The sequence below is a fragment of the Myxine glutinosa genome, chromosome 1 (genome assembly GCF_964187855.1).
Source record: "Myxine glutinosa chromosome 1, kmMyxGlut1.1, whole genome shotgun sequence".
NCBI classification, from domain to species: Eukaryota; Metazoa; Chordata; class Myxini; order Myxiniformes; family Myxinidae; genus Myxine; species Myxine glutinosa.
This window is the reverse complement of record NC_136261.1, coordinates 198,086,140-198,112,525: the sequence shown is the minus strand read 5'-3', so window position 1 is coordinate 198,112,525 and position 26,386 is coordinate 198,086,140. Positions and strand designations below refer to the sequence as shown.

The window sequence follows — 26,386 nt, the reverse complement described above, 5'->3', positions numbered from 1 at the left end:
TGCATTAAAAATTCAAGTCGATCCATGCAGTGGTTCAAGAGTTACAAGCTTTTTAAAATTTAACTTCCATTATTTATTGCGGCCAAACCATGTGACTTATCAAAACGTCTCAAGTAACGATGAAACATCCCCCCATGTGGAACATTTGTGTAAAGTTTCCACTCGATATCTCCACAAATTATGGAGGTGATTCCATTTCTAGTTTGAAATTTTAAAACGTCATAACTCTGAAACCACGTGTCGGATGACGTCGTGCTCACTGACTTTTTTGTTCGTCATGGGTATCCGAGTATGCATGCCAAGTTTGGGCTCGATCCGTTCAGCCGTTGCGGAGAAAAAGGGTTTTTTGTGTTTTTTCATGGAAAACAAGATGGCCTAATAGGGTGGAAGAATAATAATAATAAGAAAAACTCTAGCAGTAATAATAGGTTACTCTCCATTTATGGAGAGTAAACCTAATAAGAAAAACTCTGGCAGTAATAATAGGTTTCTCTCCATTTCATGGAGAGTAAACCTAATAATAATTCTCCACCCTTCAATGCATTCCTGGGTCTTTTAGACCTGGTGTGATTTTTGTTTCCCTATAACTTTGTTATAAAAACATTTCTCTGCATGACCTTCCATATATGCTTCAAATAAAGGGTAATACATATTCCTATGTGTTTGTTTTATTTATTTATTGTCTTTCAGGATTGTTATAACGTTTTATCAAAAATTTCACGTTTATCCAGAAGTGGGTACTTTTTGACCCAGGCTAAGAATGATTGTTTTATCACTAACAATACATTTTTACACATGACCTTTCACGTGTGCTTAGAATAAAGGGTAATACATATTCCTTTGTGTGTATTTAATTTATTTTTTTTTAACCACCACACCACCCCCATCCCCTTTACAGGAACCGTGTGTGTGTGTGTGTGTGTGTGTGTGTGTGTGTGTGTGTGTGTGTGTGTGTGTGTGTGTGTGTGTGTGTGTGTGTGTGTGTGTGTGTGTGTGTGTGTGTGTGTATATCTTACACACCCTTTACCCACGGGACTCAAACTTAGCAGAAATAACATTTTCTCCCCCAAAATTGTTTTGCCCTATGACCTTCACCCCTCGTGAGTATGTATGGGGCATGGGGATAGTAGGGTGTGTGTGTGTGGGGGAGGGTATGGGGCAAGATGGCAAAAACAAACAAAAAAACAAAAAAAAACAAATGCATCCAATAGCATTTATTGCAAAATGCCATTGGCAAAATGTCAAAAATGCAAAACAAAAAAGTTCAAAACAAAAAAACGTCTTTCATGACTTGCACGTATTGCACGCAATTTTGCTGTGGTCTTTGCACACATGTTGTGTGCATCTGCTGCAAATCATTGTTGTCTTTTTGTCTTTCTTCGACGGGCAGTGGATACATCTTTTTCTTTTCAGTGATGACCTCTGCTGTTCTCCAGATGTCTCTGGTGTTTGTTGGATGCTGAAAATCTCCAAAGATTTCAAGACCCTTCCTGGAAGCTGGAGGTTTACATGTATCCTGTCGACCATATGTGGTTTGACGAGTTCCAGGACAAGTTATTTCATGAACAAGCTGCGTTTGTGGGTCACATTCGGCAAATAATGTGGGTGTTGTAACGTAAACAGGATGTATGCATTGAGGCAAGCTACATCCATGACGTTCTGCCACAACACCACAGGCCACCTCCTGGTTTGCCGTTTACACGAGTATGTGCGGATCCATCTGATCCATCGTGTCCACACCAGCCTTTGTTCTGTTGTAATACTGGATAATTTCAGGTTTCTTTTTCGTTCTCTCGTCTTCATCAATGGCATTGTCGTGGTGTAACGTGCTGAGAAGAATTACAGCTTTTCTTTGTTTTGGCACATAGCTGACCATGGTGGTGTTGTCCCTCAATCCAAATACACTGCTGTACCACTGTCGTTGCTTATTGGCTGCCATCACCGGTGGGATGCGAGGTTTTTTTTTCTGAGTGTGCCTTGCCTACAAGTGTGAATCCTTTGGTGAGCAGCTCCTCAACCAGTGACACACTCGTGAAAAAATTGTCCATCACGTTTCTTCTTGTACCCCTAAAATCAGCACACAATGTTGTGACAATATTGTGTGCCAAATTCTTCTGCACAGGTTGACCAGGCTGTCTCCCTGTGTATGCAATTCCATCCAGGTCACAAGCCCAGAAAACTTTCAGCCCATATTTAGCTGGCTTGCTTGGCATGTACTGAACGAAGGAGCAACGTCCTCTAAATGGTATGAGTTGTTCGTCAATTGTTATACACTCAAATGGAACAAAGCTCTCCTTAGTTTTTGAGGAACAGGACCCAAATGTACCGGAAGGCCGCCATTCTGTCCGACTGAAGGCGAGTGGCTCTTGTATGCTTGCTATCAAAGCACAAATAGCGCTGTATGCCTTCAAAGCGAGAGACTGACATCGTCACGTGGTATATAGGGTTACACAAGTGCTCGCTGAACAGTTCCCTTATGGGAACGTCCCAACTCCTCTCATAGCCAGCCAGCAAGTTCAAGCCAAAAAAAGCCTGAAGCTCATTTTCAGACTTCACTTGGAACCAATTTGAACCCATGAAGTGACCCAAGCTGGGATGCAAAGGTGCACAGTCAAGTGCTATTTTGCAGCAATTCTGAAAGAAAAATAAAATAAAACACAAAGGAATACGTAATACCCTTTATTCTCAGCACATATGAAAGGTCATGTGTAAAAATGTATTGTTATCGTGATAAAACAATCATTCTTAGCCCGGGTCAAAAAGTACCCACTCATGGATGACCCCAAAATTTTAGATAAAATATTATTACAACAACCCTGAAAGACAAAAAAAATAAAACAAACACATAGAAATGTATATTAACCTTTATTTGAAGCATATATGGAAGGTCATGCATAGAAATGTTTTTATCACAAAGTTAGAGCAAAACAAAAGCCATGCCGGGTCAAAAATTACCCACTTTTGCATCCAAGGGTTAAAGTAAAGTATCAAACAAGCCCGGCTACGCTGCTGTTAGACTTTCGGTCTTGTTTTCTTTGTGATGTTTTTGAAAGTATTACAGAAAATGAAAACTGAGATTTCTTCCTTTGTAAGAAGTGTCGATTTCCAGTTTCTGGTGGTGGTGGCAGCTTTTCTTTTTGTCCTCTCCGAATGACCTGCTTCCAAGGTAAGGCAAAACGTTCCCACTTGTGTCGATTGTTGTGCAGTTTTGTTTGTTTGTTCATATTGTGTGCTCATTGCTGTCTTTTGCATGCTCATTTGATTACCCTCACTAGAGAATATTGCATTTGGGTGCATTTTAGTTTTCTGTTTGCACACAATGTGCTGACATTACATCGGCTACAAACACCAACTGATGGCTCTCCAGAACAATATGGAGGGTAAGCCAGTATTACGCGTTATCCTTTTTCAACTGAGTACCTCTATAAAGTATGTATGATTAGAATGCGAGTACGTCTATAAATGACGTACTATTAAAAACATGAGTACAGTGCATCTATAAAGGATGTACTATTAAGAACGTGATTACGTCTATAAAATACGTGCTGTTGGGAAAGTGTTTTTTTTTTTGGTTTTTTTTTTTATCCCATCTGTATAATGGGATGGGATTTTGCACTCATTTCCTTCGCGGATTGGAAGGTGAGTACGTCTTTAAAATACATATGAATGGAACGTGTATCGATACATAACTAGAACGGCACTCAGTAGAGCGCATACCTCCACCAGGCTGAACAGTTTATGTTTTGTATCCCACCGATAGGTCATACTGGATCCGGACCTGAACCAAAATCTAATCGGCTTGGTCTTGTCACTTACCTAAATCATCCACAACTTTTTGAAATATCACGCTACATATCGTTTTTGGTCCTTTACTCAATGGTAAGAATCACTTGAAGGATTTTAAAAACTCTTGTATCCGGATTCATATCTTCACCGCAATTGAATCAATTTGTCCTTGTCACAAACCCAACCTCTCCCCTATCGTGGGAGATATCCTCTCCCCAATGCACGATTTGCTCCCCGTGGCAAATCCAACAACGATTTCATCCAACTCCATCCATATATTTTTGAGATACCTGCTATATATAGTTTTTGGAACTATCTTTCAATGGTGAAGAATCACTTTTAAAATTCTCAGATTCGAATCTTCACCAAAATCTAATCATTTCGTCCTTGTGACATACCCAACCTGTCCACAAACTTTCATCCGAATCCATCCACAATTGAGACATCCTGCTCAGAGAAGGGGGAGAAAACATAACCTCTGGCCACCTTCGGTTGTGAAGGTAATAACACGACTTGAACAGCACCACTGAGCTACTAAACTGACCGACGAAAAATAGTGATTTTGCAATTCTTATTTTCAGCCAGGCTATCTCAAAATTGGTTAAAGTTAAGGACAATTCCACACTCCCCACCCCAGTTGCCAGAAGCCCTGATAAGCCTATCCTGTGGATAAATCACATATCCGGTGCATTAAATGTATCCACTGGATAGCTTCTGGCTACAAGGCCTAGGTTTAAAAACGAATCGACCACATTTTATAGTGGGAAGGTCCATGACGACTAAAACATTTCATAACTTGAAAGGATTCCACTAAAAGTAGGCAAAACTGCATAGCTACTGTTACGTGCTCCTCCCCAAACCCCGGTCACGGTGTACCTCTGTGCCCCGAAAGGAGTCACGGCAGAAAGATGTGTTATTCTGGGTGGCAATGACCAATGGTGAAACCACACCAATTGTTACCAACAAACAAGTATTGTATTAAGGTCACACAAGAATAACAGCACAAGAACAATATTAATCAATTGTACAACAAATATTATATCATTCCTATGATGGTACCATCAGTTTCTTACAATATAACTCACTGTGCTCCAAGTGAGCGAAAAGAACATTCCCAAAGTCTCTGTCCCGGCATCAAGCCAAAGTCGATCCACGCTCCGGTGATCGTAAGAACGATGTCGTATCGAGACCAGAATCCAGTTTGGCTGACAGTCACGCTGCCAAAGATGCGCAAAGGTGCCCTCAAAAGGCGACTGGGAAATCACACCTTCAGGTATGAACGTTCAACGGCTCCCAAACGGCGAACCGCAAATTCCCACTCGAAATCCACGTTACACACGCAAACCAGGTCAACGACTGGGTGCGGTGAAATGGCTGGAGCGAGGTGAAAAGGCTGGATCGATGCGAAATGGCGGGAGCGAGGCAAAATGGCCGACGGGCCCGTACTGGAGGCGTACCTGCACTCCAATAACGATTCTCTTCGGAATCAACCGCAAAACCTGTCACGCAGGTTTATCTGTCACAGCGATAACCACTCTGTCACAGGAATCGCTTTCATAGGAAACCCAAAGTTCGCTCGTGACCCCCGTTCGCCAGCGTTTGCTCAAGACCTCAAAGCAGCTCGGCTTCTTCTCGACCTCACTTGCTCCGCTTCTTCTTCCTCCTCTTCTTCATCCGGTTTTTCTCTCGATCCGGTTTCCGGTTTCTTTTAAAACACTATTTTTTTTACCTTTTGCAAACAGTTATCTCCATTTCACTTAAACAATAACAATAATAGTACATGGAACCAAAAATCCTCACAGTGGATGAAAACCACAACGACGGAAGTGACGAATCCATAACACTACGCATATTACGTACAGTAACGACAACAGAAAAACACTTCTAAAGATGGGTGTGGTGTAATATTACGTACATTCAGCCAACAATTCTTGCCAGACGTACGAGAATTATACATAAAACAGAAAAAGATGGCGAAGTGACTGCTATTTCTTCCTAAAGCACTGGTTTCACAGCCTCCTCTTTTAGACCCTTAGTTTCCTCTGCCCATATTTCTTTTCTGTCAATCCTTGTTTAAATTGTCCCCCGCAGCACGAGTGACCCCCGAGTGAAAGGGGGACTATGGTTTTCCCCTCCGTTAGTGTGTGCGTGCGGCCGTTCGTCCATGCGTGCATAAGCGAAGGACCAAATTCTAATTTGGTGTGGGTGCAACCCACGTCAAAATCCAAGATGGCCACCGCCATGTATGTCTGAACCTTTTGAGCGGAATATCTTGAAAAACAAGCGAGGTACCAACTTCTAATCTGGTGTGTGGGTGTATCTAGGCATAAGGAAGAACGCTATTGAAAATTGGGTCGCCACGTCAAAATCCAAGATGGCCGCCACCATATATATGTCTGAACCTTGTGAGCGAAATATCCTGAAAGATAAACGAACTACTAACTTCTAATCTGGTGTGTGGGTGTATCTACGCATAAGGAAGAACGCTATTGAAAATTGGGTCGCCACGTCAAATTCCAAGATGGCCACCGCCATGTATGTCTGAACCTTGTGAGTGGAATATCTTGAAAAATAAGCGAGGTACCAACTTCTAATCTGGTGTGTGGGTTTATCTAGCCATAAGGAAGAACGCTATTGAAAATTGGGTTGCCACGTCAAAATCCAAGATGGCCACCACCATATATATGTCTGAACCTTGTGAGCGAAATATCTTGAAAAATAAACGAACTACTAACTTCTAATCTGGTGTGTGGGTGTATCTACGCATAAAGGAGAACACTATTGAAAATTGGGTCGCCACGTCAAAATCCAAGATGGCCACCTTGCGTCTTCCACTTTGTCAACTCATCACTTCACCGACGGGGGACCTAGGCATAACGCTTGTTTCCTCTGTGTTCCCTTTAATAATAATAATAATAATTCATTTATTTTGTATAGCGCTTTTCCAGAAGCCCAAAGGCGCTTTGACAGAGTGGCAAACATAATGCATAACAATACATGAAAACAACAATTGCAAAAAGACAAGAATCAATAGGGAAATATTTAAAGCAAAAGGAGGAAGAAGGAGAAGAGATAGTCAGGGGTTAAATGCTGTGGGTTGAATGTTGAATGCAGTGTTGAACAGGTGGGTCTTTAGTGATGTTTTGAATGTGGTGAGTGAGGAGGAGTCTCTGATGGTGTGAGGTAGTGAGTTCCAGAGGGTGGGAGCAGCGATGGAGAAGGCCCTGTCCCCCCAGGATCTGAATTTGGTCCGGATGGAGGGGGTCAGGAGGTTGGTACCAGCAGAGCGGAGGTTGCGGGTGGGAGTGTGTCTGGAGAGGAGGTCAGCCAGGTAGGATGGGGCCAGGTTATGGAGGGCTTTGTATGTCAAGAGGAGGATTTTGTGTTGTCAATTTTGTTTGTCAACTTTACTCCTGATTGTTTCCTCCAGTCACTCCCCTGGCAGCCATTGTTGTGGCTATCCTGGCCTGACCGGCCACCATTCCGCTGTACATGTACGTCACGTCAGCCAAGGACCTGCCAAACTGTTGTGTCGGGCCTGAACCCCAATACTGCCCTGATGGCCCCAGGCTGGCCTCAATGTTGTCCTGAATAGCCTGGCCAGCTCTCATCTTTGCCATCAACTTGTCCTAGGTTCTAGCCGGTATCCATCTTCTGCACCATACCAACAAAAGACTCATGCCCATGGTTCTGGGTGATGAGGGTGTACTGCTGCTCCTGGGGTTTTTTGGGCTACTGGATAGGGTGTGGGAGGAGGGACCAGTTTCCACAGTTGTAAGAACAGGACCTGTTTCCTAATCCGAATCCTGACAAACCACTGTTAAAGTAGTTAGGCCATCCACTGGTTTGGACGCTCCAAGCATGGTCGAGGAACTATTTGCTGCTCTACCTTACTCCGTTAGAACGTCTGAGTTGGTCGAGCGATGCGCTGGCTTTTCCCTTACGCGAGGCACAGAAATGGCGGCACAAGAGGTTTCGTTACACCAGGACTGGGGAACGTCTCATGTGGGACACTAATCGCCCCAAAACTCAACATATCCTTTAACGGATTATTAAAATCTAATGCGGCTCACGATCAGGGCGACTCAAAATATTCCACAGACACCAAGTTAATTCATTTGTGTATTTATTAAACCAGGAGAGGAAAGAACAGATGACAATATGAGAGCATCTATTTACAGTACTATTAACAGGAAATACGTGCCCTGAGGTGTCGTACTGTATGGAAGGTCCTTAACAACATAAAGCCTTAACCGGCCCCAAGCATACCACAGGAGAAGGAATTGGGAGAAAGGACAGAACGATGGAATACCCTCCACGCCCCAGACATTGATCACGTGACCGGTGCAGGGCTGGAATCGGAGGGCGTCTCCACAGCTCTCAAGACTCCGTTTGCACATAAACCCGTGCCTTCGCGGCCTTCTGCACCAACACCCACGCCTTCTGCACAAAACCCACGCTTCTGCACCAACGCCCACGCCTTCTGCACCAACGCCCGCGCCTTCTGCACCAACGCCCGCGCCTTCTGCACCAACGCCCGCGCCTTCTGCACCAACGCCCGCGCCTTCTGCACCACCGCCCGCGCCTTCTGCAACAACGCCCGCGCCTTCTGCAACAACGCCCGCGCCTTCTGCAACAACTCCCGCGCCTTCTGCAACAACGCCCGCGCCTTCTGCAACAACGCCCGCGCCTTCTGCACCAACGCCCTCGCCTTCTGCACCAACGCCCTCGCCTTCTGCACCAACGCCCGCGCCTTCTGCACCAACGCCCGCGCCTTCTGCACCAACGCCCGCGCCTTCTGCACCAACGCCCGCGCCTTCTGCACCAACGCCCGCGCCTTCTGCACCAACGCCCGCGCCTTCTGCACCAACGCCCGCGCCTTCTGCACCAACGCCCGCGCCTTCTGCACCAACGCCCGCACCTTCTGCACCAACGCCCGCGCCTTCTGCACCAACGCCCGCGCCTTCTGCACCAACGCCCGCGCCTTCTGCACCAACGCCCACGCCTTCTGCACCAACGCCCGCGCCTTCTGCACCAACGCCCGCGCCTTCTGCACCAACGCCCGCGCCTTCTGCACCAACGCCCGCGCCTTCTGCACCAACGCCCGCGCCTTCTGTAGTAAAACCTGTGCCTTTGTGGCCTTCTGCACCAACACCCACGCCTTCTGCACAAAACCCACGCTTCTGCACCAACGCCCACGCCTTCTGCACCAACGCCCACGCCTTCTGCACCAACGCCCACACCTTCTGCACCAACACCCACGCCTTCTGCACCAACGCCCACGCCTTCTGTAGTAAAACCTGTGCCTTTGTGGCCTTCTGCACCAACGCCCACGCCTTCTGCACCAACGCCCACGCCTTCTGCACCAACGCCCACGCCTTCTGCACCAACGCCCGCGCCTTCTGCACCAACGCCCGTGCCTTCTGTAGTAAAACCTGTGCCTTTGTGGCCTTCTGCACCAACACCCACGCCTTCTGCACAAAACCCACGCCTTCTGCACCAACGCCCACGCCTTCTGCACCAACGCCCGCGCCTTCTGCACCAACGCCCGCGCCTTCTGCACCAACGCCCGCGCCTTCTGCACCAACGCCCGCGCCTTCTGCACCAACGCCCGTGCCTTCTGCACCAACGCCCGCGCCTTCTGCACCAACGCCCGCGCCTTCTGCACCAACGCCCGCGCCTTCTGCACCAACGCCCGCGCCTTCTGCACCAACGCCCGCGCCTTCTGCACCAACGCCCGCGCCTTCTGCACCAACGCCCGCGCCTTCTGCACCAACGCCCGCGCCTTCTGCACCAACGCCCGCGCCTTCTGCACCAACGCCCGCGCCTTCTGCACCAACGCCCGCGCCTTCTGCACCAACGCCCGCGCCTTCTGCACCAACGCCCGCGCCTTCTGCACCAAAACCCACGCCTTCTGTAGTAAAACCTGTGCCTTCGTGCCAAAACTTGTGCCTTTACGGAATTGCAAAGCCAAATTCCCTGATAAAATGAAGACAGCTTTCTATACACACATCGATGCATAATCCTATAATCACAAATTACCTCACGCTTGTGCCAAGCATGCACGACAAAAATAACTATTGCTAAGCTATGCAATGTTTACCCAAAAGTCATTTCAGCAACACTATTTTATGTTTCTATTAATACACAGTTATAATAATAAAAATATATTATTCTTTTTATTTATAAAATAATGTTTACCATCTGTATTATTAGCGCTATTACCGATACCCCAATGAAGGCTTCATATACCGCTCATACGTTTAAAAAAAAAAAAAAAAAACTGTTGGGAACGCATCTCTGTAGAAACAATGGTATGACCCCTTTTCACGCATTTTCAATTAGCGCTCGAGCACCAAGCGACGCATTACTGTATATATCTTTAGATTTCGTTAACGTGTGTGCATGTGTTTTATCTTATTCATATTTCACTGGTCAAATTAATTCATGGAAGCAATCACCACACGCTATCATTGCAATGGATGCAGGGTTGGAAGGCAACAACCATTATTCAAAGAAAGATCTAGGTATGGTTTCACATTATAATTTGTGACCATCCCTACCTTGTTTACATACTTTTTGCCACACCATCCCCACATCCTTTTACATTTTTCAAAATGCTTTTTTTCACTTATAACATAATTTGGCTATAGCTAAAGGTATTTACAATGAAGATCCTTGGCATGGCCAGAAGATGCATAAAGTCTCCTTCAGCCAGAGGAATAGTGAATCACAATGCACGTCACTGGCCCCCTGAACGCCTTTCCAGTAAAGAAGGAGCTTGTCGGGTGTCACACCGTGTGAGCTCACCAGATGTTTGTACCTACATGGTGAGTAGTTGATATATTCGATATGAAATAAAGAATTTGCTGAGGGATGGATTCCCAGCCAGTTCAAACACAGTCCCATGTATACATCTTCAAGCGGTAATAAGGGAAGATTTTGGGATGCTTGCAGAATCTTTGCAGACAGGTCACTAGAAAACGTGTACGCCGTTCCAGAACAATATGGAGGGTAGACGTCAAGGAGGTATTGATGCTGAGACATATACCACTTACTGGAGGGCTCGCGGCGAGGACGTGCTGCCTGCATATAGTAACCAGCAAAGTATTCCATGCGTGGTGGTAAGCCCGGCTGAAGAACAGATGTGACGAGCAGATCCACATTCACAAACATGTCACTGTCAGTCTTCAAAACATACCTTCAAGAGGGAAAGGTTTAGAGAGCATCACCATCATTATCAAGCCCCCATAAGATACCATGCAGGTGGGGTTAACATTGGAATATTACGTACAGTTTACCAACAATAAATATTGCAATTTTGAAGTTGATGCCTAAAAATATATATATATATTACATTTCCCAGAAGAAAATAAAGTGACAAACAAGACCTAATGTACCCCTCTTACTTTGCACGAGGACAATATCTTGATACCCATTGCATTCCCATGAGTACTTTCAACGTCAGATTCCTGTACGAGTCAACAAAATTCTGCTGCACGATGTCCTTGTGGATATGGCTCTCGGTTTCCACAGCTGCTTGAATGGACATGCTCGCAGGGATTCCCAGCAAAAACAAGGTCAACACCCCGAGCAATTGCTCCTTTCCATAATGAACCTCTCTCACGCCACCCCAGGTGGATCGAATTGCGTGGCGGGTTTTGCTTTCACTGGGATGTGAAATGACGAGCATAACAAGAAATGGAGCTTCCCTGCTGCACTTCTTTTCTTCATTAATGGTGAATTCAAAACTTGCATACTTGCTGGATGTGTTGCTCACTTCATCAAGGATGTAATATTGAAACAGCTTCTTTTGATTCGAGTGGAAAGAATAAAGGAAGTAAAGGGCCAAAACAAGAATGCTCAGGATAATTATTGTGATGAACTTACAATTGCCCCTTCTATGGCCAACTATCAATTGCATACAATGCTTGACACACATTGCATCACATGGGCTTGCATTCAACCTTGGCATTGATGCTCATTTCAAAGATAAACATTCAGTCTTGCCATAAATTGTTCTTCTCGTTGTTCATTGCAGAACCCTGAAAAAAAATGAGTATGGCTTGAGCATAAATATACAACATTTTTACCATGTACATGAATTAACAATAGCTAATTTTACACACTCCCACACATTGTTACCCTGTGTATTTTTACCATATTTTAAGCCATCGAATCGTCGATGTACCACACTCTTTGAAGAGCATTGGTGCTACCAAAGCAGTATCTTGGCAGTGGTTGTGCTGGGTCGTAACAGTCAAGGTAGGAATTTCGAATTTAGCTAGGGTGCCGGCGATAGCTCGCCTACTCTTCACAAAGGACACCGTGAGATATTTAACATCCACCAACTAATGATGGCACACCATATGCACTGTTAAACACCCATTTGAGGGATGGCACACAATTTGATGCCTTGCCCTGCCTGTGAGACACCAGGATGGCATTTCCTAGCTGGGCCGAGATTTAAACTTATGCTAGACAGCTCAGAGATGAGTGTGCATACCTCGAAGATACTCTGCCAGCCCATTTTAAGAAACAGTGCATTATTTGCTTGTGGAAGTAAGACATTAAGGGTATAGTACTGGTGAAAAATTGAGAAAACTACATAGGTACCTTTGAGAGGCCTTTACACAAAAACAAAGTCAAGTTAATATCTAATTTTCAGTTTTTCTTGAAAGATATAATCTTGGCTTTAACTCAGACCAGTTTCAACGCTTCTTTGTCATATTACATGCATATAATTTGCATAAATTAGACCGTCAATAAAAAACAAGGAAAAACAAAGAACACATTTCTACTTCTATCTTCTATGTCACCTATCATTCTTTTCACACAAAACTTGGTACATGTATTACACATGTGTTACTCGACTACCTGATGAGAGGATTTTGTGAAATTATGTCAAATGTTCACTAATTAGCTAATTATGCCAATTACCAGATAAAACTTGGTTGTCCTTCAATAAATCCACAATGGCTACTCCTATAAACAAAAGCCTTCATCATTTTAAAGGAAGTGATGTTCTGAATATCCTGTCCAAATTTCAGCCCAAAAGAATGATGCATTTCCCAAGTTATAACAAATTTCATGCAAAATATTATATTGAATTGAATTGAAATTTGAATTTTTCAATACTTAGGGGTACTTCTATGACCTCTAATAGCATGATTCGTGTTTATAAGACTATAAGGAAACTGTTCAGCTAAAAAACAAAAACAAAAATCACCTGTTCACCAGTACTACACCCTTAAGTGAGTATTAACTTGCATCCTTTTGTGAATTTGTATATATGTAACGCAGACAATGTTGAGTCCTACCGGATGCAAACCTTATGACACCAGATTTAACACTTCCGAAGATTGCCTGAGTATTGAGGCTTTAATTTAAACTTGAACGCTCAGAATGGCAGCTTTTTTGCAGGGATGCAAAATCGTATTATTATTATTTAGCCAGAGCGATAGTGTCTTTACGTGTTAGTGTGAAACTGTACATGTCCATATCTGCAAAATAAAGCCTGGGAGAACGCATAACGTTATAATTCTCCATTAGATTGCAGACACTGAGAACGCAACTCACATGCATGCCTGCTGGTAATTTATTTGCACACGCAGAAGCGATCGATCCCACAACCACCAGAATAAAAGGTATCAAAAATAAGGTTTAACAAAATGTGCAAAATAAGCCAGGGAATGAAGTACGGCACATGAAACAACAACAGTTACATAAATGACTGAAGAAGAATAAGCTATCTCATTCGGAATATAAATCATGCTTATAAACCTTAAATATCTCAGTCTAGTATAACTTACACTATACCTATCTACACAGACTCACTTGAGAGGTAGTTGGACACACAAAAGAAAAATGGTTAGAAGATCCTGGGCGGAGGGGGAAAGGGGAGGATAAAATCCTGGTCAAACAATTTGAAGGACCTTTGCCTAGATTCGATGGGAAATACAGGCAACAATATCCCCACACAACGTGCTGCGAGCCGGGTTTCCGGGCAAACTCGCCGATCATGCTCCCAAGATCATGGAACCGATTCTTCCCGATGCTGACACAGTCCAGATAATCCATGGCAATGCTCCGGTAAGGGTTTTGGTGAAGGCTTTTGTGGAGAGACTGGGAAAAACCACACACTGATCTCACCTCAGTCCCAGCTCAAAATGCAGTTTCTCCCACCAAACTCGTTTCAAAACCTTCATTCGTGTGATATCTTCAGGCGCACCAATTGATCACCTGGCTCAAGCACACCGTTGATTGGCCCGATTCAAAATAAATGTGTTTCCTTTGGCTCAAGAGCCATTGGTCATGAGGCAGGTGAAGATAAATGGGGAAAACTGTATTACTTAAATGAATAAATGAGAACTAAGCACATTTATTTAACAGTGAAAAACACAAAGGGATAGACAGGAGACAAGGTTCAACAAAACACCATCTTGGCAGGCCTAAATAGGATTCTGGATTCGGACCTGAACCAACATCTAATCGGCTTGTTCTTGTCACCAAACCAACTCGTCCACCACGTCTTGTCATGTCATCCACAACTTTTTGAAATGTGCTATATATTGGTTTTAGCCACATCAATCAATGGTGAAGAATCACTTTTTAAAATTCTCATCCGGATTCAAATGTCCGATGCCCCTCAATGCCAACCCCCGCTTTGCAGGGAAAAATGGCCTCTAAAGGTGGTTTTTTAATTATTTTTTATTCAAAGAATCATTGGAATCTCCCGCGATGAAGCAAACTCCGAGGGCCTTTCACTCACTCACCGCAGGCAGGTAGGTGGTCTTTCTGTCTTCTACAGACTCCTATCTGGCCTTTCTCCCCCAGCTCTCTGTGCTCTGTCCCCCAAATATTCCTTCAGGTCACACAAGATCTGCCAGCAACCTTCTTATGGTTAAACTGCCAAAATCTTGGCTCTCTGCTCACCTTCACTCCTTCATTCCTCTTTTCTACCGCCTCTGGAACAAACTCCCTCACTCTCTTCAATCCCACTCCTCCCTCCAGGTCTTTAAAACAGCTGTTCACCACCATCTCTTATCTTCCCCCATCCAAAACCTTGATCTTTTCTACCCCCGCTAATTCACCCCAAATCCACTTATTTTTTTGAAATACCGACTTTTTTCTTCCCTGAAAGTTCCAGCAGTGTCCATGTGTGTTATACTTTCCCACACACCCCCCCCCCCCCCCCCCCCCACCGCCTTTCAATGCCTCCTCCCCCCCAAGCCCTCTCCCTCCCACGGATCTTCCGTTGTCCCTGTTCTCTGCTGTTGTACTTGTGTGCTTCCCTCTCTCTCCCCATCCTGTCTCCCGCTCCCTTTATTGTACGCTTTGTGTGTCCGTTTTTTTTTTTTGTGCTTGATGTTAACTGTATACAAAAAAAATAATCTTTAACAAAATCGAATCAATTATTCCTCGTTAGACATGCAACCTATCCACCAAAGTTTCGTCTCAATGCGTCCACAACTTTGAGATATCCTGTTCACAGACAGACAAACAGACAGGGGTGAAAACATAACCTCCATCCACCTTTGGTGGCAGAGGTGAAATCAATATAGCTTGGGTGTCTGGCCTCTAGAAGGTCAACTGCTCCCGTGTCCGTGTCCAATGCCTCAACCTTGATGGGCCAGCCTCCACATACCTGGACAAATCTTTTTTTGTAAAAAGTAATCCTTCTAACTGCACTTGTCACCATATGTTATTGTGAGATGATCATTCTCCAGCCTCAAAACAATTGAGAACGATCTTCGGCCATCAATGGGACAGACGATATTGAACCATGTTCCTGTCCATAATTAACACATTCGAAGAGAATTGGATGTAAATAATATTGTTGCCAGATTTGTCCACAGAACTACAGGGAGACATATAGGGCCAAATTTATGAAAGGCGTTTAAGAGTTAGACACATGTATCATGTGGTGCGATGATGATCAAATCACAAGCGTTAAAATAACAAAGAAACCTTTACATGTCGGTGAGGGCATTTAAGGCCTTGAAGCAAGCATTAGGCAAAAATGACAGTTAGAAGTAGTTGTACTCTCATATACTTGCTGGTGGTTTAAGTTAATTTTAGAATCATTATAGGTTATGCTATTATGACTTATGTATACTGCAGTAAGGATGCTGGTAACTGAAGTGCTTACAGTTCTAATTACAGTAGTCTGCAGAGATTTACTCCTCAATACCAAAGTTTAAACTGCAGTTGGTTATAGTTCTAATTACAGTAGTCTGCAGTGAATTACTCCTCAATACCAAAGTTAAAACTATAGTTGGTTATAGTTCTAATTACAGTAGTCTGCAGTGAATTACTCCTCAATACCAAAGTTAAAACTATAGTTGGTTATAGTTCTAATTACAGTAGTCTGCAGTGAATTACTCCTCAATACCAAAGTTAAAACTATAGTTGGTTATAGTTCTAATTACAGTAGTCTGCAGTGAATTACTCCTCAATACCAACGTTTAAACTGCAGTTGGTTATAGTTCTAATTACAGTAGTCTGCAGTGAATTACTCCTCAATACCAAAGTTAAAACTATAGTTGGTTATAATTCTAATTACAGTAGTCTGCAGTGAATTACTCCTCAATACCAACGTTTAAACTGCAGTTGGTTATCTATCTATAATTCCAGTAATCTCTGTGTGTATGTTTGTATGTTTGTATGTATGTTTGTCTGTGACCGCTGTTTCTCGACAACCACGGGTCCGATATACTTGAAACTTGCCAGGTATATTGCTGGGGACCCGAGGATGTGCCTTTTCAAGGTTTCATATTAATCGGAGAAGTAGTTACGGAGCTATGTCCAAAAAACGATTCAACCAATCAGAGAGCAGCGAGCTATCACGTGTGCCGAACGTGGCGAACAGACTCTGCCTCGGACGGCACATTTGAGAGCGTATTCATTTATTTCACGTTGGCAAACTATGTTGCCGCTATGTTGGCGTTAAACGATGTTTTAAAACTAATTAAAACTAATTTGCGATTCTTTCGCTTTCCTGCGCGTTTGTGCATGCTATGGCGATTTCTTTACCAAACTCCGCAAGCCGTTCGCTTTGGACCAAACCATTTCATGTAAATAGAGGGGGGGGATTGTCACCGTACTCGCAAGCCGTTCGCTTTGGACCAAACCATTTCATGTAAATAGAGGGGGGGGGATATAATTTTAGATATAGATATAGTACGGGCATGCCCTAGTAGTTCTAATTACAGTAGTCTGCAGTGAATTACTCCTCAATACCAAAGTTTAAACTGCAGTTGGTTATCTATCTATAATTCCAGTAATCTCTGTGTGTATGTATGTATGTATGTATGTATGTATGTATGTATGTATGTATGTATGTATGTATGTATGTCTGTGACCGCTGTTTCTCGACAACCACGGGTCCGATATACTTTAAACTTGCCAGGTATATTGCTGGGGACCCGAGGATGTGCCTTTTCAAGGTTTCATATTAATCGGACAAGTAGTTACCGAGCTATGTCCAAAAAACGATTCAACCAATCAGAGAGCAGCGAGCTATCACGTGTGCCGAACGTGGCGAACAGACTCTGCCTCGGACGGCACATTTGAGAGCGTATTCATTTATTTCACGTTGGAAAACTATGTTGCCGTTAAACTATGTTTTAAAACTAAATAAAACTAATTTGCGATTCATCGTAACTGCGATTTGCGACCTTCCGGACAGTGAAGACTTCACTTCCGGCAGCCAATCACAGAACGCGTTGTTGCGAGCCGAGCCGAGCGCGTGCGCCATTACGGTTCGTAATTCGATTTCTTCCGGAGAAAATAATAATTTCTCGATTTCTTATGCGCATTATTTCTCCCAGAGCGAAGGGCGGAAGCGAAGAGCGTTGTTTTTTTTGTTTACGGGCGTACGGGCGGGGTAGAGCGTACGGGTAGCGTTTTTTTTTTTTTTTTGGCAAGGAACGGGCACCCACGTACGGGCATGCCCTAGTAGTTCTAATTACAGTAGTCTGCAGTGAATTACTCCTCAAAACCAAAGTTAAAACTATAGTTGGTTATAATTCTAATTACAGTAGTCTGCAGTGAATTACTCCTCAATACCAACGTTTAAACTGCAGTTGGTTATAGTTCTAATTACAGTAGTCTGCAGTGAATTACTCCTCAAAACCAAAGTTAAAACTATAGTTGGTTATAGTTCTAATTACAGTAGTCTGCAGTGAATTACTCCTCAATACCAAAGTTTAAACTGCAGTTGGTTATAGTTCTAATTACAGTAGTCTGCAGTGAATTACTCCTCAAAACCAAAGTTAAAACTATAGTTGGTTATAATTCTAATTACAGTAGTCTGCAGTGAATTACTCCTCAATACCAAAGTTTAAACTGCAGTTGGTTATAGTTCTAATTACAGTAGTCTGCAGTGAATTACTCCTCAATACCAAAGTTTAAACTATAATTGGTTATAGTTCTAATTACAGTAGTCTGCAGAGTTTTACTCCTCAATACCAAAGTTAAAACTGTAGTTGGTTTTAGTTCTAATTACAGTAGTCTGCAGTGAATTACTCCTCAATACCAAAGTTAAAACTGTAGTTGGTTATAGTTCTAATTACAGTAGTCTGCAGAGAATTACTCCTCAATACCAAAGTAGAACTATAACCAACTATAGTTATAAATTACAGTTGTCTACAGAGAATAACTATAGTAAAAGGATGTATAAGAATTGCATGGCTTATAATTGGTAGTTTACATGGGACGGTGAATGTGGATGTGTTAGGCACGCTTGAATTAGCTCAAGAGGAGGCAGAACAGGATAGGAATAGGGCAGTTCACCAACATGCATTGAAGAAGCATGACAATATCAAATTTATTCGGAGTTGCAGACTCTCGAATGAATAATTTTATTGGCTGCTGAATCGAATGCAAGGTGACATGGATCACAATCTACGATGAGGAGTAATGCGCTGCATCCCCTCCAACTATTGTCTGTGGCGCCGATATTCCACGCAAGTGCATCATTTCAATAATTGGATTAGTACTTGTAAAATACTTCTATATTTATTTATATTCTATAAATACTTTTTCCTTCTATAAATACTTCTATAAAACTATAAAAAATAAATACTTCTATTAAAAATATTTATACTTCTCCTCCCCCCCCCCCCCCCCCTCCTTCCCACGCCACCTCCCCCCAAGCCCTCTCCCTCCCACACATTCCCGATGTCCCTCACAAATGTTGTGTTTATGTGCTTCCCCTTCTCTCCCCATCTTGTCTACCGCTCCCCTTTTCATACACTTTGTTTGTTTGTCTGTTTGATTTGTTTGTGTGATAAATGTTAGCTCTTTCACGAGCCTCGATTATGTATACAAAAAAACCCCCAAAAAAAAAACGAAGGTTTTTAAAGTATATTGGTCAGTTGCACTTGCTATTCTGTCTGTTTGTCTGTTTGTCACTCGCCTACAGGTCACAATTCTAAACCTATCGTCATGAAACTTCACCAAGTTGTGGAGTTCGTCACAATTGAGAAGCCTATTGATTGAGGTCAAAGGTCATCTGGAGGTCAAATTTCTAAAATCGCCATTTTTAATCCGATTGACTTGAAAATTGAACAGCATTTGTATATCGAATCACTAAATTGGGAAACCAACTATTTGAGGTCAAAAGGTCAAAGGTCAAACTTCCAAAATCAAATTTTCATCTGAAAACCCATCAATTTTCATCTGATTGACTTGAAAATTGAACATTTGCACATCGAGTTATTAAATTGGGAAATCAACTATTTTTGAGGTCAAAAGGTCAAAGGTAAACTCAAGGTCAAACTTCCAAAATTATCTATTTTCATCTGAAAATCATCAATTTTCATCTTATTAACCTGGAAATTAAAGAGCAATTATATAGTGCATCACTGAATTGGGAAACCAACTATTTGAGGTCAAAACATCAAAGCGAAACTCAAGGTTAAACTTCCAAAATCATCTATTTTCATCTGAAAACCATCAATTTTCATCCAATCGACTTGAAAATTGAACAGTATTTGCACATCGAGTCACCAAATTGGAAAACCAACTATTTTTGAGGTCAGTCAAAGGTCAACTCAAGGTCAAATTTCTAAAATCATGAATTTTCATCTGAAAAACTCACTTTTCATCTGAAAAATTCACTTTTCATCCTATTTTTTTTTTTTTTTTTTTTTTTTTTTTTTTTGTATACAAGATCGAGGCTCCTGAAAGAGCGAACATTAATCACACAGAAAGACAAACAGACACACAAAACAAATAACATCGGGAGCGGTAGACAAGATGGGGAGAGAGGGGGAAGGACACAAACACAACATTTGAGAGCAGGGACCGAGAGACATGGAGACATCGAGAGAACTGTGGGAGGGAGAGGGCTTTGGGGGGGAGGCATGAGAAGGGGGGGGGGGGGTGGGAGAGGTATAAAACATATGGACACTGCCAAGACTTCCAGGAAAGAAGTTGTAATTTCAAACAAGGTGGATCTGGGGTGAATTAGTGGGGGTAGAAAAGATCAAGGTTTTGGATGGGGGAAGATAAGAGATGGTGGTGAACAGCTGTTTTGAAGACCTGGAGGGAGGAGTGTGATTGAAGTGAGTGTGGGAGTTTGTTCCAGAGGCGGGAGAAAAGAGGAATGAAAGAGTGAAGGTGAGCAGAGAGCCGAGATTTCGGCAGTTTAACCATCAGAGGGTGGCTGGCAGATCTTGTGCGACCTGTAGGAATATTTGGGGGACAGAGCACAGAGAGAGCTGGGGGAGCAAGGCCGGAGAGGAGTCGGTAGAAGACAGAAATTTGACCCGAGCTTTGATCAAGAACGTCAATTTTAATCTTGATGAAATGGGCAATTTGTGGATCAATGGCAACCTTTTTGGGGGGAGGGTGATGGATTTTGCAAGTATCATGCTCTGCATGACACCCTTGTTTATTTATTTGTATGCAGCGGCTGTGGCCGATTGGCTTCATCATTTTATGGGGGCACGGCTGTGCCACTGATGCAATGCCACCTTATCAGCTAGCTGGTACTCATTTTGCCGAGCTCGGAAGGATGACCGACCCACTTGGTGTTAAGTCATCAGCACGACAGGGGCTTGAACTCAAGACCCTAGGATCTTAAATCAGCCACCTTAACCGTTAGGCCAAGATATGGGTGGGATTTAACAGGCTAATGCTTGAACTCAAGACCCTAGGATCTTAAGTCAGCCACCTTAACCGTTAGGCCAACACCAGGCTTATTTTAATTGGATGTTGGAGATATGGGTGGGATTTAACAGGCGAATCAGCTGTTTAGACACGCACAACTAAACGGCCGTTTATCTGCCTTCGTAAATTGGTATTTAGACGGGCGATTATCTGTGCGCTTACACAGATGGTTTTGTCAGCGTTTAAGGGTTAGGTGTGTCTTAGCAAGACACTCGCTAAACGCCTTACGTAAATTTGGCGCAATGTCTTTAGCTAATCAATGAAGATGAATGAATGAATTTAGCAACATCAATGAAGCCAGTGTTTGTTGGTGAATACATTTTAAAAATATAATTTAATGCATTATAACATAATTATACTTTATCTTCTATCTTCTTCTATCTATAAGCCTGGTGTTGGCTTAGTGGTTAGGGTGCCGGCTTGGGATTCGAGGATCCTGGATTCGAATCCTGGTCGATCGCTGAATTAACGCCAGGGAGGTTGACTCAGCCTGTCATCCTTCCGAGGTCGGCAAATTGAGTACCAGCTTGCTGGGATGAATGATCACGGTGTGTACCCCGATTTAGAATAGGTACACCGTATCCCTGCACATCGTAAGAGCGTGACCAAGGGTTGGTGTCAGGAAGGGCATCCGGCCATAAAAACATTGCCTCAAACAGGGAACCATGATTGTCATGGGGCCCGCAAGGCTAACCCCTGCTCTAGCGGGGAAAATGGCCTTAAAACGATCATTAATTAATTCATTCTTCTTCTATCTATAATTCTATATTTTTCTTCTCTACTATATAAAATAAAGTTTTTGTTTGTTTGTTTGTCTGCATGCACTTATCTCCTGAACGGTGAAAGATAGGAGGAAACCTCTGAAACAAAAAAAATGTCGGGACGGGCCCCGGGAAGGTTATAGGCTAGGTGTCGAGGCCGCCTCGGCCGGGCTGGGCCCATTTCGCAATAAATCGTCTTCTTCCAAAATTCTCTGAAAGGACAACTTGTGTACTTAATAGGAATATCTGACTGATTGCAACACATGCTTTCAAAATTCTCTCTCGTGGGGCCCGACAGAAGAAAGAACAAGGAATCGTTGAGCACTAACTGATACTGGGCTCGCGTCAGACCTATGTACAGAAGATTAAATTCATTCAAAAAGAAACTGGGCAACGCCGGGTGCATTCAGCTAATATATTGTTACGGTCCGCGGATAAGATGTTGTTTACCGAGCGGAGGCACCGCGGCCGAACAGTTTTTCCCCGACTAAACCCGATTCCCTGAACGTTGGCCAGATCGCGCCACAGCTATTCAATGAGGGAAAAGACAAAGACGACACGGATGTGAAGAAGAGGACGACGAAGGCAAAAAAGGTTTGAAATACGATTACTATTTATTACTATTTACAGGCTCAAAGAAACCAAGGAGAAGGAAAGATAATAAAATAATATACAGAAGATTTTAGAGCCACAGTGAAAATTACTAGCTTATACAAGCTTAATTAAATACCCAGGACAGAACAAACAGAAACGGACTCACACGGGGAATTGCAGAGTGGATTGGCTGGAAGGAGGTGTGTGGCTGGAGGGGGGAGGACGGCACGGAGCTGGCTGGAGCTTGATCCCGCACGGGACGTCGGGCTGGACCTCGACGGCCGCCGATGCCACCGATCCTGTCGTGTGCGCGGGATCACGGGTCGGAGCTGCTTGGTGGAGCCGACGCACTGGTGGGGGGTCTGGCGTGACGGGTTCTCTCCTCTCTCCTTCTTGGTCCAACCACTCTTCACCACCGACAACTCAACGCAACCAACGCAACCACTCGACGCAACCACTGACCACCACTGACGACCAACTCTGACCAAAACCACACAACTCAGCTCAGCTCAGCTCTGCTCTGACGACTCAGCTCTTTTCTGACGACTCAGCTCTTTTCATGGACCTCTCTACGCAGCTCTTCCCAACTTCTTGCACGCGCGCCTTTATAGCGCCTCCGGCGATTAAGCCGCCGGCCTTCAGGACACGCCCATCGGTGTGCTCACCTCGGCCATGGTTGGTCGCGCGACCCTCTGGCTCCGCCCTTGATGACGACGGGCGGGCACGTATTTCTTCCCCGACCCGAGCACATGTTCAATGGCGGCTTTGGAGGGGATGCAATTGGCAAATTGAGGCTTGGCCATGACGAAAGGGGAAATGGAGGTTTTTGGGAATGAGAATGAAGGATGAAGGGAATCTATATTTTTCACTTGGTGCAATGGAGTGTCATTTTAATGGAAGACAAGGCCTTACCCTAAAACACATAATAAGGATATAAGCTACTGAACAAGGGTATTATAGTGTCCTTCAATGTATGCTTTATGGAATTAACTACCGGGACGCCCTTTGACCTTTACACAACACTGGAGGCAGGAGGGGCCAGAATCAAGCAATAATAATAATAAAGCACACAATAAAAAAAATACAATCCTCATATCCGCAACAATATATATATATAATATATATATACAAGTTTTTTGTTTGTTTGTTTGTTTTGCACGCGCTAATCTGAACGGTGAAATATAGGAGAAAACCTCAAACAAAAAATGTCGGGACGCGCCCCGGGAAGGTAATAGGCTAGGTGGCGAGGCCAGTCGAGGCCCACCTCGGCCGGGCTGGGCCCATTTCGCAATTAAAAGCCGAGCTGAATTATAGTCAATCTTTTACGGCCGCGAGTAAAAGCTGAATTATAGTCGTCAATTCATTCAAAAAGAACCCGGGCAACGCCAGGTGCTTTCGGCTAGTCTTCTATAAATGGATGTGGTGTGTGTGTGTGTGTGTGTGTGTGTGTGTGTGTGTGATACTTTTTGTCTATTAATTACGTACGTCTATTAATAAATTACGTACTATTGAAATGTACCTTTTAATTCTCTTTTCACTGCTGAGACCCCTTCGACCTTTGAAGACCCTTTATTAAGACCACAAAGATCCTCAAGACCCAGATGACACAGAAGTCCCTGAAGAACCCGAAGACCCAAAAGACCCAGATGACCCAAAATATCCCAGAGCCCAGCAGGCAGGTATGCTACAAGGCGGTGAAGTCCAATGAAAATTTGGTCCAACGGGCCACCGAGTTTAATAAAATGCTTCTTTGCTTGACGCTCAGCATTTTAAAATTGCAGAGTACGGACAAACAACTCTAGGTTGGCAACCATTGCGCAGGCTCAATGGGCCCAATGACCTCCTGCCATTGGAATTGCTTGCAAGGGAACTCATAGTCATACAATACGAACCCCACCCACTGGTCACCACCCTCCGTGGCGCATTTACAAGCACCCACCGGGCAGAAACAAAGGTATGGCGGCACCTGTGGCTACTGCCGTTCATCCATACGCCAGGGTCTGAACAGCTCGGCTCACGGACTCACTCGTCGAGCCCACGACACAGTCTCCCTTTCTTCCGCAATAGCTTCCTTCCTCCAAACCCACGATTCTTCCCGCGCACTGTACCGGGCCGGTTGCTTAACACCTGCGAACAGCGATCACGTGATGAAGCACTCCACCTCTTCAAAAGTAATAATCCTGTATGACGCCTTGCCCTTGAAATGTTTTCATCCTCATAATTTGTTTTTCAATCTCGTTTTCTTCATCTATATATATATATATTATTGCCGTTAGGATTTTGTTGCTCGTTGTATTTATTTATGGGAGTATAGATGGTTTCTGTTTGAGGTTCGATTTGACGTTACAGAACGAAGTGCTGAGCGAAATGAGTTGTAAGATGACGTCATTTTTCCATTCAATAAAACCGGTTTGTGACCTCTGGAACATTATTTTCATCCGATTCATCAATCTTCTTATTTTAGAGTTTAAATGGCGTTATCAGAACTACCAGGCTCTATATACGCCACGTGTTAAAAGTTTCGGTGGAAGCTGACAACTTTCGGCACACTTTCGACCGATCCGATGGAGGGTTCAATGGACGGGCGCCCTCTTCAGACGCCGCCATAGTTGGGAGGCGGCCGCTTCATTCGGCTTGCTCTCCAGCGTTCAGATTACATGCAGTTACCGGTCTCAGTTCACTTTGCCGAAAGAATATCGATACAAAATATATTTGTTTGTTAGATTCATCGGAGAAGATGGAATCCTGGACGATACGACCGGTCCACCGAGCTAAACGACCGGTGAGGAGCCGGTGTGGCGGCCCGCGCGGAGGTGGACTCTGAGGGAAGAATCCATGCGGGGCGGCAGTGATACACCCACCATGACCTGGCCGTATGGAAGAGTCGATGAAGCGATAAGGAGCCGGTGAGGCGGCCCGCGCGAAGGGACGGAGGCCCAGTCGGGTCTGCCAGACGAGTCGCGACCCCAGTGATCAAGGAACTTGGGGCTCGGCAGCGGCCACTCGGGGCCTAGCCGTAGTTGCCAGAGGTGGCCAGCCCCGGGCGGAGGTGGACTCTGAGGGAAGAATCCATGCGGGGCGGCAGTGATACACCCGCCGTGACCTGGCCGTATGGAAGAGTCGATGAAGCCATAAGGAGCTGGTGAGGCGGCCTGCGCGAAGGGACGGAGGCCCAGTCAGGTCTGCCAGACGAGTCGCGACCCCAGTGATCAAGGAACTTGGGGCTCGGCAGCGGCCACTCGGGGCCTAGCCGTAGTTGCCAGAGGTGGCCAGCCCGGGCGGAGGTGGACTCTGAGGGAAGAATCCATGCGGGGCGGCTGTGGTACGGCCGCCAAGACCTGGCCGTATGGAGGAGTCGATGAAGGGACGGGCACCTAGTCGGGTCGGTCAGAGGAGTCGTTATCGTAGTGGTCGAGAAACTCGGGGCTAAGGCGGAAGGGGGCTCGGCATGGCATAGCATAGGGTACGCGGTTGCTAACAAAATAGGTTTGATGCAGGTGGAAGTGGAAACTGGGTACCCCCAGGTGCCAGGTGCCTTCAGGGTGGCACGGCCGTGCGCCTTTGGCGCCCGACGATTTCGCCGAGAACGGGGTTTGTATCGTGTGCCTTCAGGTGCCAGGTGTCCACGACCGCTCCACATGTATAGAGAAACACTTGAGAACGATTATCACGGACACTTTTCATGTACGATCGCGATGATAGTTGTGCTGGCGCAGCCAGCTGGAGTTAAGTTTGAATCAGGAGCCTCCCAATAATGGCGGGCGCGATCTGGGTCCCACATAAAGAGGGCATTTTATAGAGGGGTGATCCGGGAATCTTACAGTTAGTTTATACACTGCCCTTGTACATCAAGGAGTAACAAGGCCAATGACGACATGGCAATTGTCCACAGACAACAATATAAACACAATAACAATAAAGAACAAGAAAGAGCAATCACATATTGCAAACCCTCGCCAGGATGTATTTTCAGTGGTTCTTAAGGCTTTTGTGTAAAACAAATATGGCGACTGAACCACGTGACCGATGACGTCATCATTATTTTTGTCTCCACTAATTTATTCCTA

At 44.4% G+C, this 26,386-nt stretch overlaps 1 protein-coding gene across 4 annotated transcripts; it reads right to left on the bottom strand.

Annotated features, from left to right (window-relative positions):
• Positions 1–2,414: 2,414 nt before the first annotated feature.
• LOC137432908 (beta-1,3-galactosyltransferase 1) lies at positions 2,415–24,533 on the bottom strand. Of its 4 annotated transcripts, none has more exons than XM_068125222.2 (4): positions 24,259–24,533; positions 11,196–11,831; positions 10,845–10,987; positions 2,415–2,634 (listed from the first exon to the last, which is right to left on the bottom strand). In XM_068125222.2, exons 2-4 carry the CDS (start codon positions 11,759–11,761, stop codon positions 2,612–2,614), a joined length of 732 nt encoding a protein of 243 aa, XP_067981323.2. In that variant the 5' UTR covers positions 11,762–11,831; positions 24,259–24,533; the 3' UTR covers positions 2,415–2,611. The 4 variants fall into 4 exon arrangements, with proteins under 4 accessions (XP_067981323.2, XP_078638375.1, XP_078638379.1 ...); XM_078782249.1 differs by lacking the exon at positions 2,415–2,634 and adding an exon at positions 2,850–3,158; XM_078782253.1 differs by lacking the exon at positions 2,415–2,634 and adding an exon at positions 2,850–3,155 and having other exon boundaries at positions 24,259–24,532.
• Positions 24,534–26,386: the final 1,853 nt, after the last annotated feature.

Coding starts and splice junctions, on each gene's coding strand:
- LOC137432908 (XM_068125229.2), bottom strand. CDS start 11,761: ATGCCAAGGTTGAATGCAAGCCCATGTGATGCAATGTGTGTCAAGCAT. Junction 10,988..11,195: donor AGATATTGTCCTCGTGCAAA/GTAAGAGGGGTA, acceptor TCCCTCTTGAAG/GTATGTTTTGAAGACTGACA.